This window comes from Neodothiora populina (genome assembly GCF_041146345.1).
Source record: "Neodothiora populina strain CPC 39397 chromosome Unknown canker_contig_17, whole genome shotgun sequence".
Classification (NCBI taxonomy): Eukaryota; Fungi; Ascomycota; class Dothideomycetes; order Dothideales; family Dothioraceae; genus Neodothiora; species Neodothiora populina.
In genome coordinates, this window is record NW_027191406.1 from 71,445 (window position 1) to 84,784 (window position 13,340).

Below are 13,340 nucleotides of genomic sequence, written 5' to 3' on the forward strand. Positions count from 1 at the left end.
CTTGCTTTGATTTCACTCTGATATTTTCTTCTGAATCAATGACAAAACTCACCAGAAAGTGCAAATCGCAAAGGAATGACTGCTCTGCCGTAGAGCTTCGACTTCTCAGGCTATCTCAAAAGGAAGAAAAGGGAAGAAAGGAAAGGTCACAGCACACAGTGGAGATGGACAAGTCGGTGGGAGATTAACTGCCAGCCAGAGATCAGAGATGGTGGACCGAGCGAGACTCAACTCTCCAGGGCCCTGCCGCTCGTTCGCTCGTCCGTTCGTTCGTTCGCTGGCCGCACCGACACTCCCCTCTAGTCCTTTTCCTCTTGCCGTGTCTCTAGGGTCAAAGTGTCAATCATCAGCATCTCATTTCCTTAGACTGACTAGGTGGACAATAATGGCGGCCGCCAGTCATGTACCACAGTACAGACACTGATACCGTACCTTATTGCTCCTTACCAAGTCTGCTTTGTTTTATGTGTGCATTGTAAGAAAAAAGGTAGTCGCGCTGTTATTCTTCGCAGCTGTGTCGGATCACTTTCCTATGGCTGCAGCAAATCCATATCACCATTATTATGACCATTATTACCATTGTTCTTTTGTTCCAACATTCAACATCGTCTCCCCGCAGTTTCTCTCACTTTCAAAGACTCGTGCATTTGTCCGTCTGTCCGCTGCCTGGCCGCGACCGACAATGGTTATCCTCATCCGGCATGCGGCTACCCGCACACTCTGGACCGATGCGCAGCAGCATACGGCAACCATTTCCAGGTAGGAGGCGCCCGCCTCGTGTATCTTCACCCCTCGTCTACATTGCCCGAAGTGCCCGTCCGTATATGGCAATTCGTCGCCCACGCGAGCCATCCACATTCGCTCAACAAGCTCGTACGCCGCACACACACACACACACACGCAATCCCACGATATTGCGAATGTGGCCACTTGGATCATTCTCACGCTCTTGCTGTGTGTCCGCCGACTTGATTCGGAAATAACATCACGTTATACGCGCAGCCTATCTCTGACCCCTTAGCAATCACTCATTTCCATTACTCCGCTCTCTCCACCCACCAGTACAACCTGACCCACGTTACAGACACCCATATCTTTTCCATGATCCCACCCTATCAGACATCGCCTAGCGCTTGGCATGTGACACTGAAGCGCAGAATTGCGCCTGTCATATGAGCCTTTTACTGCATGTACTTGATGTCTCTTCACTGCTCGGCGCCGCATGTTTCCTGCAAACCCCACTCGCCTCCCCGCATTCGATGGTGCTCGCTACGAAGTGTAGCTACTTCTGTTTCATTAAAACGGCATCTCCCTCCGTGATATCAGAGGCTGAGAGGAGAAGCCTCTGAGATACAGCTCGCTCTGGCGCATCTGCTGATCGTCATGACTATGCGAGAGTCATCCGCAGGACGCCGCGTTGCATGCCCTTCGTCTGCTGCGGCTCTCGCATGTGCGAATATCTGACTGTCCTTGCATGTTGACGCCTCTGCCTTACCTCGAGCCGGGCGAGTGCGTAGCCATACACACGCGTTGCATTATGGTACGGAGAAAACGGTGCCAGATACGAGCCGCTGCGTATCTTCGTTCTTAGACGACTTCTGAGCTGTACTAATTTTAGCTTCTTTCTCTACCTCCGAGTGATCTTGGTGTGTCTATGAGTCCGCTCACCATCAGTATCGTCTCCTCAGTTCGCATTTAACTCACCAGGATATCCACGAGATAGTCCTGCCCGGCTCTTATGAGAATCACTTGCTAAAAGTTCTGTTGCTTTGACGATTCGGGGTCTTACTCCCGAGGCTTTCGATTCACTCCGTAAAAGGCCTATGTAAGAAAGATGCCACTCGATGTGCATAACGAAGTCCATTTATTGTTATTCACAGTCTTTGTACAGATGGTTCACAAGGCTTTATTCGCTGATTCTGAATAAGAGTCGTGAGGAAGTGAGCCGCTTCAATCTTGTGCCCTGCCAAAATCTCCTTGCTGAAATAGCCATATTGATAGCTCCATGTAAGACATTGAGTCTGGTGTAGCGCGCTACAGTTGTGGCGCTCATCCTACATGCACCAATAGTACTGCCGAGGTGGTCGCTATCAGCAACATCGCAGAGACATGAACAATACTAACTAAAGAAGCTCTCGGTGACAATGACAACTGATCAACGGTAAGGCTCATCATGACGGTGGAAAATCTGAATAAACGTGGAATGAGGCTAGGGATTATGCAAGATCAAATGACCATCCACTACGCTTAAGCTCAATCATCATTGTTGCAGATGACCAGATGACTACAAACAAGCCTGCATTCTGGTTCGATTCACACGACCATCAGTGCCAGCAGATGTTGAGTCTGCGGAACTCAACTCGAATTTGGCACATATGGCCAGAACATCACTCATCGAGGATGTCCCTAGGCATCAGCGATGCACCTAGCAATGTACTTCACATTATAATCTAACATGTTCGCGGATATGCAAGTCGGCAGCAGTTAATTGGACACAGGGTCTTGGCGAATGTTTCAGCCTAGAACTGCTTCACACTTGAAACAAGTGCAATCATGACATGTCGTTCAACCAACTTATTACGGATACTTTCTGCCTGGATCCTGATGAACCCAGCGTGGTGTTTCTTGGGTCTTTTGGAATTGAACTTACAGGTTCGCATAGCGACGGCTATATTATGGTTACGCTTTCACACGACACTCTGTGTCACATATAACAGCATTTGTACGCTTCAGTCTTATCACACAGTGTCTGTCTAAGATAAGCTTTCCATCTGCGACGTGTGAACAAAAAATGTCTCGCCTTATCGACAGACAGATTCAAACCAGAGGTCTTTCCATAAAAACACTCTGAAGATTGATCATACCACCCCGTTGAACATGCGTACATAGTGTTGTCCTGGAGATGGATTCGCACATGCTGCTACTGTGTGCCAATACTCCAGTCACACGACATCCGAGACACACAAGAAACCATATCTGATGCAGGGGCTTCGTCAGTTGTTGATCTTCCCTGTTATTTTGTCATGCACTCAGAGCGAATAATTCTTGGTCATTTGCGGAAACTAACATGGCTATTCTTGCTTTCAAGATTTGTTTCTCTCTTATGATCAATGGTTGGTATACTACTACCGTTATAGCATATATCAAGGTAAGTAGGGATCGGTAATTCTTCTGGTTGTCTCTTGCTCTTTCCTTTCGGCCCTGTGTTGACTTCCTCGAGCACGGTTTCACGGTCTCCAAGCATTCACTCTTGGTTCCCTATGGAGGTGCAGAGATCGCGCCGTGACCCACTTTGATACAAATATAGGATCCAGAAGACTCTACGCTGTATGACAATGTTGGCGCGCGCATGCTCGCAGGTCTTCTATTCGCCAGCTTTCACATAGGGCGCGTGTATAGCAGGCGCATCTTTGTTGAGAGTAGAATTGCCTGAATAGGACACCATCATTCCTCGGATCCTCCTGTCGCCTGCGTTTCTCGAAGGTCAGATTTGTCGACTATCTATCCTGAAGCATCCCTTGTAATACAGAAGCAAAGTAGAAGGTGGAGCTACAGCAGATAACCAGATTCCTGAAAAAGCTAGTTGCTATACGACGATATGATGTTCACGATCAGCATCATTGAATTCTTGTGTAGTCATTTACAGAAGGCTGCACTTCCTCCAAAGATATCACAACAGTCCGATGCTCGGGATCAAGCGCAGAAGCAAGACGGACCGTCCAAGGCTCCGAACACAAGAAAACTGGTGAAAAGAGACATCAAAGACCTTAGTCCTCGACCATCGCTTATGTCATTTTCTGATTCACCTTCTGCTATTCACCACCAAGAGCGTCAGGGCTCGTTTCCCATCTTGGCCTTGCCATTAGACATCCTTCATCATCTCTACACCTCCTGTCTTCCACCGAGCGCCTCAGTCGCACTTGCTCTCACATGCCGCAGTCTCTGGTTCTCACTTCCGCCAGTTTCGCGCATCACGCGATCCCTGGATCTAGCACAGGAATGCAGCATCGATGCCATCAGATATCATTTCGAGGAGAGTTGCGAGATGCGTGGGACGAGGAGAAGTGATCTAGAGAACCGCGCCACCGAAGCAGGGACAGAAAGTACCGAAGGCGAAGATACGAACGCCGCAGGGAAGCGCAGCACTGCGAACCAGCCGTCTGGATCAGGAACATGTGTAAGACGAGAAGGCCGTGTACGCTGTGCGCTATGCAAGTCTCTGTATCGCGTATCGCTGTTCGATCGCGCTGGCTTCATCGCACTAGACGTGGACTCGTCCTCCTCGTCTCCGTCTTCTCGGATCACCTCAACACATGGACCAATTGTCAGCGCAACAGACGAGCCCATCACGGCGAGGAACAGGAGCAGCACAGCCCATCCCTCGGGATCCATTAACGTACGAAACCGAGTCTGCAAATGGCACGACGGCCGTTTCCATCGAACAGTGCGACGGGGATCAGTTCGTACAGCAACAGCCACAGCTAGGAGCGGTCGTAACAGTAGTAGAAGCCACATGGAGGAGAGAATAACAGAAGGCTGGACCCTGGAAGAAGCGTGCATGCATTGCGGATCCGTATTCGTGTGGGACGGCGGCGAGTGTGGCTGTAGTTGCCAGGCGTGCTGGCGCAGGGAGGTGTGGTGTTTTACGCATGTTGCTGGGGTGGAAGAGGAGCGGATCCGGGATGATGTTCATTCGAGGTGGATGTTCTGAGGTGTTACGTTGTGGAAATGAAGATGTGGTTTGAGCTATAGATTGATATCGAGAGGCAATGGCAAAGCCTGCGAGTATTGTTGTTCAGCAGTAGAGTCGGCGAGTTAAATTACTCGATGGGCTCCTCTTCTCTGGTAGTAGTCATTGACGATGATCATGATGAGGCACACGCCAGGCTTGAGCAACTTTGAATTTCTCCGAGCTTCGTAGCATTTATGTTTCTTGAGTTTGATGTTTTGGTTTCATCCAAGTAATAAGTTATATAGCCGTATACATGTAATCGCGCATTCTGGGTCGTCAGATGGGGTATCTCTGTGCAAATCTCATCTTTGTAATAATCACGTCGAAAGCTTCAACAAACCCCTTTTACAGGCACTTTGTTTTTTGAAGTTCTTCCTTTATCTTCTCCTTCCTCGTTGTTCTTGTTGTTGTTGTGTGTCTTCTTGCAGTCTTTTCTTTCTCGGTCAGTTGGTCTATTATCTTCCTCATGCTTTCTCGTTCTTCTTGTCCTCCGAGACCACAACGACGACTGCCGGAGATTTCTCACTGCCGCCAGTGGTGTTCCATGATGTCCTCCACTGGGACACGGCCTTGACGGCGTCTCGGTATCCGTCTGCCAGGCTGTCTTCCTCGTAGAAGGCCTTCTCGACGTCGTGTCCGCAGCTCGCGCCCTCAACATTGCGGCCACGCACTTCAAGTCTCACTGCGTAGCGTCGGATGTAAAGACCCAGTCCCCATTGGGCGGTGGTCCAGAGCACCAACATGGCAAGAAGAATCATGCGAGCGACGGAGATGCCGAGCTCGCAGTTGTGTCGCATCTTCATCGTTTCCATCCATTGCTCGTTGTTCGGAGTTGCTACTCCAGGGCCATGAAGCGAAGACTCCTCGGACGGCAACCAGAAGGAGGCGGAAATTTGTGTTAGGCAGAGATCGGATGTTAGATCGTGAAACAGGAACAACACTCCAATCTTTGGTACTAGTGAAAGTACTGTGTCGATGAGAAGATGGTTCGAGAAGATCGTGAGGAGAGTCGAGGATCGCTTGGGTTCACTGTAAGCGCGGGCCATTTGTGTGGCGGAAAGAAAGCGTCAAAGCCAGTTTCTTGGCTGAGTTACACCTCTTTCATTATAAGAGGGACAATGCAATTGAAGTGAAGCAGAAAAAGGTGATAAACTTACGTTGATCGAGCCCATGACTCCCAAAAAGCTCAAAACACAGCCATACCAGGCATAACCGCTGATGCTCACTGCGACATAGAGTGGATCGCTAGGCAAGTATGTGCACAAATATGCCGTCAAGGCGTGGTAAATGAAGATTCCAGATGCGACCATCAGACTCAAGGATCTGGTGAGCATTTTGTTAGGATCAACGATTATTCTCCTGGTTTTACTGAATATCCATACCTTCCAGCATCTGCTCGGGTCTCCATTGCGGCGTTGATGGCGGTTTTTTTTTCAATTCTCACAAGCCGGGATTGTTCGGCGTTTACACGGGTAGACAGAAGTGACGATCTCGTGTGGCGTTTGTAGGTTGCAAGTAGCTTTGCAGCTTCGCCGGACTCAAGAGGACCAGCTCGAGTGTAGTATATTGATATTGTGCGACGGTATTTGGGAGAGACAGAACTTGCTTGCAGCGACACCAGCGCGCGAAGGGGACGCAGCTCTTAATGCCAAACTTGTAAAAGCAAAAAGAGGCCTGAGAGCGAGTTGAAATGGAATGATTCAGAACTAAAAACGTCATGTCACCATGAATACACCTTGACACTCCATTTTCCACTACACCTTTCCGCGCTGGTCCGCTTTGCTTACGATTTGCTTACGATGTGCGGCATCTTGGCAACAAAAGCCCGATCCCGAATGAGCACCGATCATGACTGCACCGGAGCCTGTACCAATTCCCTCAGCTCTCTTTTCTTATCACTCTTACATCCCAGGAATGGTATGGTCAGAAAACAGAGAATGACTCGCACTGTGCGACAGACGGAGATCCCCTGCCTCTGCAGCTCATAGTCGTGCAAAACGGTGGTTGCTGTCGAATTACAGAACATTCCTCACCCTTCAATGCTGGGCCGGATGTGGGATCCCTGAAAAGCCAACATCATCGATAAGGCACTTGCATCCAGGTCCAGACACGGGTACCTCAATATAAAAGGATCCTCTTCTACCCGTTATGTCCGACAAGCTAATATGGCGTTATACTAAGACTTGAGCTTCTGACTCGCGTATCGTACGAACTTGCAGCCCAATCAGCCCAGGAGTCCAGTACGTAGTGGATGGAAAAAGCCGCAGGTTTCGCATCTTCACGGGACCACCTGCCCCTGGCTCCGAAGGAAAGGGTATACAGTAATTCGTACCTGTATTGCGCTACAAAGGCAGTATAGTGCCTTGGTTTGATCGTCAAGAATGCTGTGGCCTGACACGAGTCACCCGACTTCTCATCGAGATGTAGGTGTAGTCCACAGTGATCGGCGTCATAAGAGCTGTTTCTCATATGGTATCGCACGATGCTTAGGATCCCGTCCTACCCTGCTTGGCAATCATGTCTGTGTGCGGCTTCCCGGACAAGCCGGTTCCGCTTTTTCTTTCCTCTTGCCGAGGGAGTTATCTCCGACAGCTCACCATGACCCCGCATCAGAAACCACAATACAGAGAGAGGTTCCTTAATATCCATGGATACCATTCTGTACATTGGAACAGCTTGCGAATATACTTGTATTTGACGAGCCTAGATACTGTAGCTACTAGCAGTGTGAACTCGTCAATTGCAATAGGCGCCGAGCAACTTTTTACACATAGCAATCTACTCCAAAGCCACGCTCTTCGTGACTGTTGCCATGGTAAGTGCAGCTGCGCCGTTTGTACTTACATTATTCCAACGCTATAGTCCCAATAGTGTCCACTCAAAGGCAAGGACTAGAAGAAGACAACACTGGTATGTAAAGCTGCAGTCAGCTGGTCTCGGCCTCCGTTATCCTCGGGGGAAGGTACTTGCGCACTTGAGCTGGTCTACAGTATCCATGCTCCACATGCGCGTGTCTAATGGATCCAAAAGGCCACCAAAGGCAGACACGACCTGTGATGTACTCATGTACCTGTATAGGTATCCACTTACCCCGATCTCATGTGTGGGTGCACCGAAGATCTCTGAACCCTAAGGTAAGGCAAAATAGGTGGTGGTTGACTATGGCCCTGCTATTGAGCAATAAGCCAGGGTTGCCCTGTTTATGGTATGCCTATCGAAAGTAGATCACGTACAATTCGAGCGACTAACTTGCACATATAGCTACAGTACTTGTACTGTACTGTAGTTCCGTCCCACTTGAGCCTCATCGCACGAATGGCCTCGATCTCATAACATCTTATCCCACTCTCCACCGTAGATACTTGTATCGAGGAGCACCCATACGATAGACGTCAAAAAAATCCACTCCGACCTTTAAGCGCACCGAAAAGGGGCAACTCTACACGCAACCCGCTAAGCTTTGCCGGAAAAGAGCACCAAGACAAGGCCAAAACAATGACAGACCCTGAGTATTCAGGCGCCAAAGCAGTCGAAGAGCAGGACGAAGAAAAAGGGTTTTTCTTCTCCTCTGCTCTCCGCGGGTATTGCGGGCACCAACCGAAAAATCTAGCCGTCCAGCCGTAGGTAGTACCGACCGGAACAACCGGCCGAGTCGTCACTACCTTATCTGACTGACCGAACCGAACCGGCCGGCCGACTGACGGACTTTTCTCCACTTGAACGAAACCAAGGTGCGGTAGAATCGATATCCATACATTGTGGTATGCGAACATGATGTTGCAGGATACGAATACGGTTGTAGGGCATTGTAGGATGAAGAAGGGTTTTTTTTTTACTTTTTCGTTCGTGATCTGACTAATTGGCGATTCTCTATCCCTGTCGAACCTGGACTGTGAAGAACATGTGTTCGATGCTGGTACTCACCCACCCCAGCTGTATAGAGAGCCAAGGGATATTTTATCATCATCCTAGCATCATTCATCTGTTCGTAATCTTTGGAAATACAGTCAGTGTTGATATCAGTGCCAAAAAGTGGTCGGTGAAGTCAATGCTTCAGACATACTCATACAGGACAACATTGGCAAAAGGTGTAGTCGCACTGGGGATCGAACCCAGGACCTTTCGCGCATTCAGAGTCGCTAGGACATGTGAAGCGAACGTGATAGCCACTACACCATGCGACTGGTTACTGTAGTTCACATTGTGTATGGAATTATAACGCTCATAAGCAGAGTGATACAGTCAATTCTCAGCACTCGCTCGACGTTCACGCATCGGCTCGTCCAATGCTCACTGCACAGTGGGAGGTAGTTTTGTTGTGGCCTAACATCTGTGAAACACTATAAATACGAGAATATGACGCATGCTTTATACATGCTTTGATCTTTAAAGCTGTAGTTCAATTAAAGCCCATTCGGGTTTCTCTCCGATCCATTCACCCCGAGATGATCACTCGCTCTACTAACGAGTAGTGACAAATAAAAGTACTACAAGAATCGAACCCCGCTCTGTCAAGCGTATTGTGGTATGTAAATATATATCCGGACAAGAAGAGGAGAAAAAAGGTAATAGTGCCCGGAGGTTAACTGTGGATCCCTCTGAGCTGTCTATAGTAAAGGTAAGTGGATCAGCTGAGGGATGTCGATGTTCAGATGAGAGAAACATATTGCGACCCAATCGCGAAAGGAGGTGATGGGTTTTCAAGTATGGTGTAGCCGATTAGCGAGTGTATCCTTCAGCTTCGATAATGAGAGAGGCTTTGCGAGGAAATCATCTGCGCCGGCTTCTCTGAACTGTTGTTGAGCTTTGGGATTCACGACCGCAGTAACCGCTATTATCGGTCGTCTCCTTGTCAACACTCCTGAAAGCTCTAATTCCCGGATCTCTTTCGTTGCTTGTGTCCCGCTCTTCCTGGGCATGCTCTCGTCCATAATGATGACATCTATGGTGGCGTCATGCTTGATCAGCTCGTCTATGCCAGCTTGGCCATCATCTGCCACCAGTACGTCGTAGTTGAGAGCAGCCAACATTTTCTTAGCCAGTTTTTGATTAATTGGATTATCTTCCACTACCAATACTGTCAGTCTTGGCGTTTCCAGTTTTCGTGATCGGTCATCGTCGGGTATTAGGGTTGGCATGACCTCGACCTCAGGCGCGAAGCGGAGGGTTTTAGTCATCACCTTATCCACGGGGCTTTGCTGCTTGTGTTTTATGCGCTTCTCGAACAGATGCCATATTAAAGGCTTCTGCAGGACTATACAGTGCGCAGCTCGTTGAACGCCTTGCAATTCTTGCAGTGTGTCTTGACTGTTGCTTGGTACCAAGACCAAGGTAGAGGTGCGCTGCATCAGTAGATTATACTGTGGCGTATGCTTCCTAAGAAATTCCGCATCTGCCCAGATGTAGTCCAGCTCGACGTCCGGCAGACCCGCAAGTCCTTGAGCTATATAGGTCTCATATCCGAACAGTCGCCATGATAGTTGGAGACCTTGAGTGTACACAGAGACATCGTCGTGCACGAGCAGTCCTACGCGACGTGTACCTGGCCGTTTTGTAGACTCCATATATAGCGAAGTTGTTTGCAGGGGTAGCGTCAAAGTGAAGACGCTGCCACTTGGCGAACTATCGTCCATCTCGTCGCGAAAGTCGCTCTGTACCTCAATTGTGCCACTCATCTTTTGCACTAGTTCTCGGATGATGGCTAGTCCTAGCCCGGATCCCCGCTGTTTTCCTCTGACTTCACCCTGCTCAAAGGGCTCAAACAACCGAGGCAGAAATTCTGGATCGATGCCAACTCCAGTATCTCTAACTTCTGCAACCAGCTTGTCGCCGGCAACACGGACCGTCAGCATGATATAGCCGGACGACGTGAATTTGAGAGCGTTCGAAAGCAGGTTCATGAATATCCGATGAATATAGCTCTCGTCCATGAACACTGTCTGAGGTACGTCAGGTGAGACAACTAGAAAGACTTCGACCGTCGCTTCATCATCGATGTTGGGAAGAAGAGCGATGATGGACTCGCAGACTTCTCGAATGTCTAAAGCAACCGGTCGATATGCAGCCTCTGCATTACGCTCTAGCTTTGACCAGTCAAGGACGTTCGTGGTGATCATTGATAAGGTTTTGGTTGCCCTTTGGATTGAACACAACAGGGCACGTCCCTCTTCAGTCAGTTCCTGTTGGCTCAGCAGATCACTGTAGCCCTGCAGATGATGTAGTGGTGTACGGATCTCGTGAGATGCAGAGGCAACGAACTCGCTCCGCGCCAAAGCGGCTGCTTCTGCGTTTTCTTTTTGTGCGATGGCCTTCCAAAGTTCCTTTCGTGTCCAGACAATCTCTGCGAGCTTATTCCGAGATGCTGTGGCACTATAAGTCAGGAGTAAGTTTGCAATAACGCAGGTAACCCCTGCCACTCCAATCACTGAATTAGCCAACGCGGGTGGATATCCTCTTTGTTCTGTAGTTGCTTGTTTCGACCAGAAAGTTGCTGCTATCATGCCTACATGGTGCATTCCGTTCACACCTATCGTGGCTACGACAGAAAAGAGCAGTTGTTGGCCAAGATGCGTCTCCATGTTGGCCATGAGGATAGAGCCGACCAAACACACAATCCAGCTGATCAAGGCCGACGATAAGACCAATAGAGGGTTCAAGGTGTAGTATCCATTCGGTATACGCAATGCTGCAATTCCGACGTAGTGCATAGTATCGATAGCGAGGGACCATACAAATCCCTTGAAGATATTGACCGTCGTGCACCCAGCCCAGAATGCCTTTGCGAGTGTAATTACTGCCCAGCCCGTCGTCTCACCTCTCCGATATACCATGCCAATTGCGGAGTTCAATCCGCCAAGATATCCAGAACTCGACCCGCCTACTGAGGAGTCTCGACGCAAAGAAGACCAGTCGCTCGATGTCCTTGTGCCTGTTTCTGTCACCTCTGCTTCGCTCACCGACCTCATAGGACTTCTTGCGTCGAAATCCTGCATATGAGGACGACTTGGGTGTAGCCAAGCTTTACTGGCTGAAGACATTCCGCTTCGACTCGTAGCATCACCGGAGCCAGCATCATTGTAGTTGAAGCCATGACTCGGCGGCTTCAAAGCGTTAGTTCCCGGACTTGCGGCAGCACTTCCAGGCTGTAGAGGAGTCAAAACAAGGTCGTCTCCGCTCTGATACCGAGCAGCATGAGAGACGTGCTCGTCGAAGTAGCCCTCTTCAGCCTCTCCATGTCCGTCGTTAGCAGCCACGCCGTCTGCCTCGTCCTCGCTGGACTCTAATAGAGGCTCTGAGCTCGGCGTATCCTCGACGTCGTCGTGATAGGGGTGCATTTGCTTCTTCTTCTGCTTACGTGCTTCCCGCGAGCGCCTAGCCTGGCGTCTTCGATGCTTCTGGAACCGGTCCCACAAGATGTCTGAAGAAAGGGAGATCCAGGTGAACATGATGGCCAGAACAGCACTTAGTGCTGTTAGTGGCGCATCGATGCCAATTTCCAAATCAAATTTACACGCCAACATGGCCACTTCGTGGAGACACCTGAGACACTGTAAGCATTACTTACGATAATTTACAAGATCGCGCATTACCAAATGCCAGTGAATCCAAACAAGATCGCACCCATGGCTGTCCAGCATGCCACAGCCCGGAAATGCACTGCCATGCGGGCTTGACAAAACACCTGCGTCGCGGTAAAACTGCCCAAGAAGCAGATACCGATTGACACCGCGATCAGAGCCGGATCCCATTGCGGTTCCAGCAGGCGATATTCCGCCTGACCGACGCCGTGCGAGCTCGTCATCGTGTCCTCGCAGCAATGAAGTCGAGGGTATTCAATAGTCAAACATGATCATGTGTCATGGCGGCGAAATTGCAAATGTTTCATCGAAAACAGAGGTTGCTACAAGCATCTCGCATGTCGAAGGGGGAGGCCTGGCGGAAAACGACCAGACCATGATCCCATGGGGTCCTTGCCATCTGGCTTTGTCACGCTAAGAAACTGTATATCTGAACTGTTGGAGTAACCTTATTTTCGAAAAGTTGACCGCGTAACAATGTCCTTGAAAATTCCTTTGCGTTGTCCTGCCTTCTGCTGTGTATACTACAGAGGTGCTGACGACGAGCTCATGAATAAACCATTGCCTCGAGTTCTTATGCAGGGTCCCTCGAAATAGCTGCGCGCCATCGGATTGGGACTGTGGACGTTAAAGCTCAGGGCATCGGCAACAGAGTAGAAATGCTGCCAAGACCCGGCTGAGTGAGCTATGCATCGAGGGTCTTTCCCCTAAAACAACACATGTACCCTACATTGGGTACGAATTGGGGCGGTGCCAATTACCTTACCGTACGACATTTGCTCCTTGTTTAGTATAATGCTTGGCTCAGCAATGGAAGGTCAGACGGATGGGCGAAATGCTGTGAGGTACGTCACAAACATCACGGTGTATCTTGGGCCCACTGTGACGTCTGCGAGATATCCCTAGAGCAGAGATAACACTGTCGCATCATGTAGCTTGGGAATCGGAAGAAGAACGAACGGTGTAAATACAGAAGATGACAGTCCAGGGGCAGCATGGCTGCAAGGCGTATGTTGGAGAATGCTGAAAAT

The 13,340-nt window shown here is 49.4% G+C and overlaps 2 protein-coding genes across 2 annotated transcripts; both read right to left on the minus strand.

Annotated features, from left to right (window-relative positions):
- Nucleotides 1-5,196: 5,196 nt before the first annotated feature.
- AAFC00_003950 (uncharacterized protein) lies at nucleotides 5,197-6,140 on the minus strand (the record flags this gene model as incomplete). The annotated part of the gene is made up of 3 exons (XM_069343504.1): nucleotides 5,197-5,751; nucleotides 5,890-6,055; nucleotides 6,115-6,140. 3 exons carry the CDS (start codon nucleotides 6,138-6,140, stop codon nucleotides 5,197-5,199), a joined length of 747 nt encoding a protein of 248 aa, XP_069202058.1.
- Nucleotides 6,141-9,432: 3,292 nt separating this feature from the next.
- AAFC00_003951 (uncharacterized protein) lies at nucleotides 9,433-12,533 on the minus strand (the record flags this gene model as incomplete). Its single annotated transcript, XM_069343505.1, has 2 exons — nucleotides 9,433-12,271; nucleotides 12,322-12,533. The coding sequence occupies 2 exons, from the start codon at nucleotides 12,531-12,533 to the stop codon at nucleotides 9,433-9,435; spliced, it is 3,051 nt and encodes a 1,016-aa protein (XP_069202059.1).
- Nucleotides 12,534-13,340: the final 807 nt, after the last annotated feature.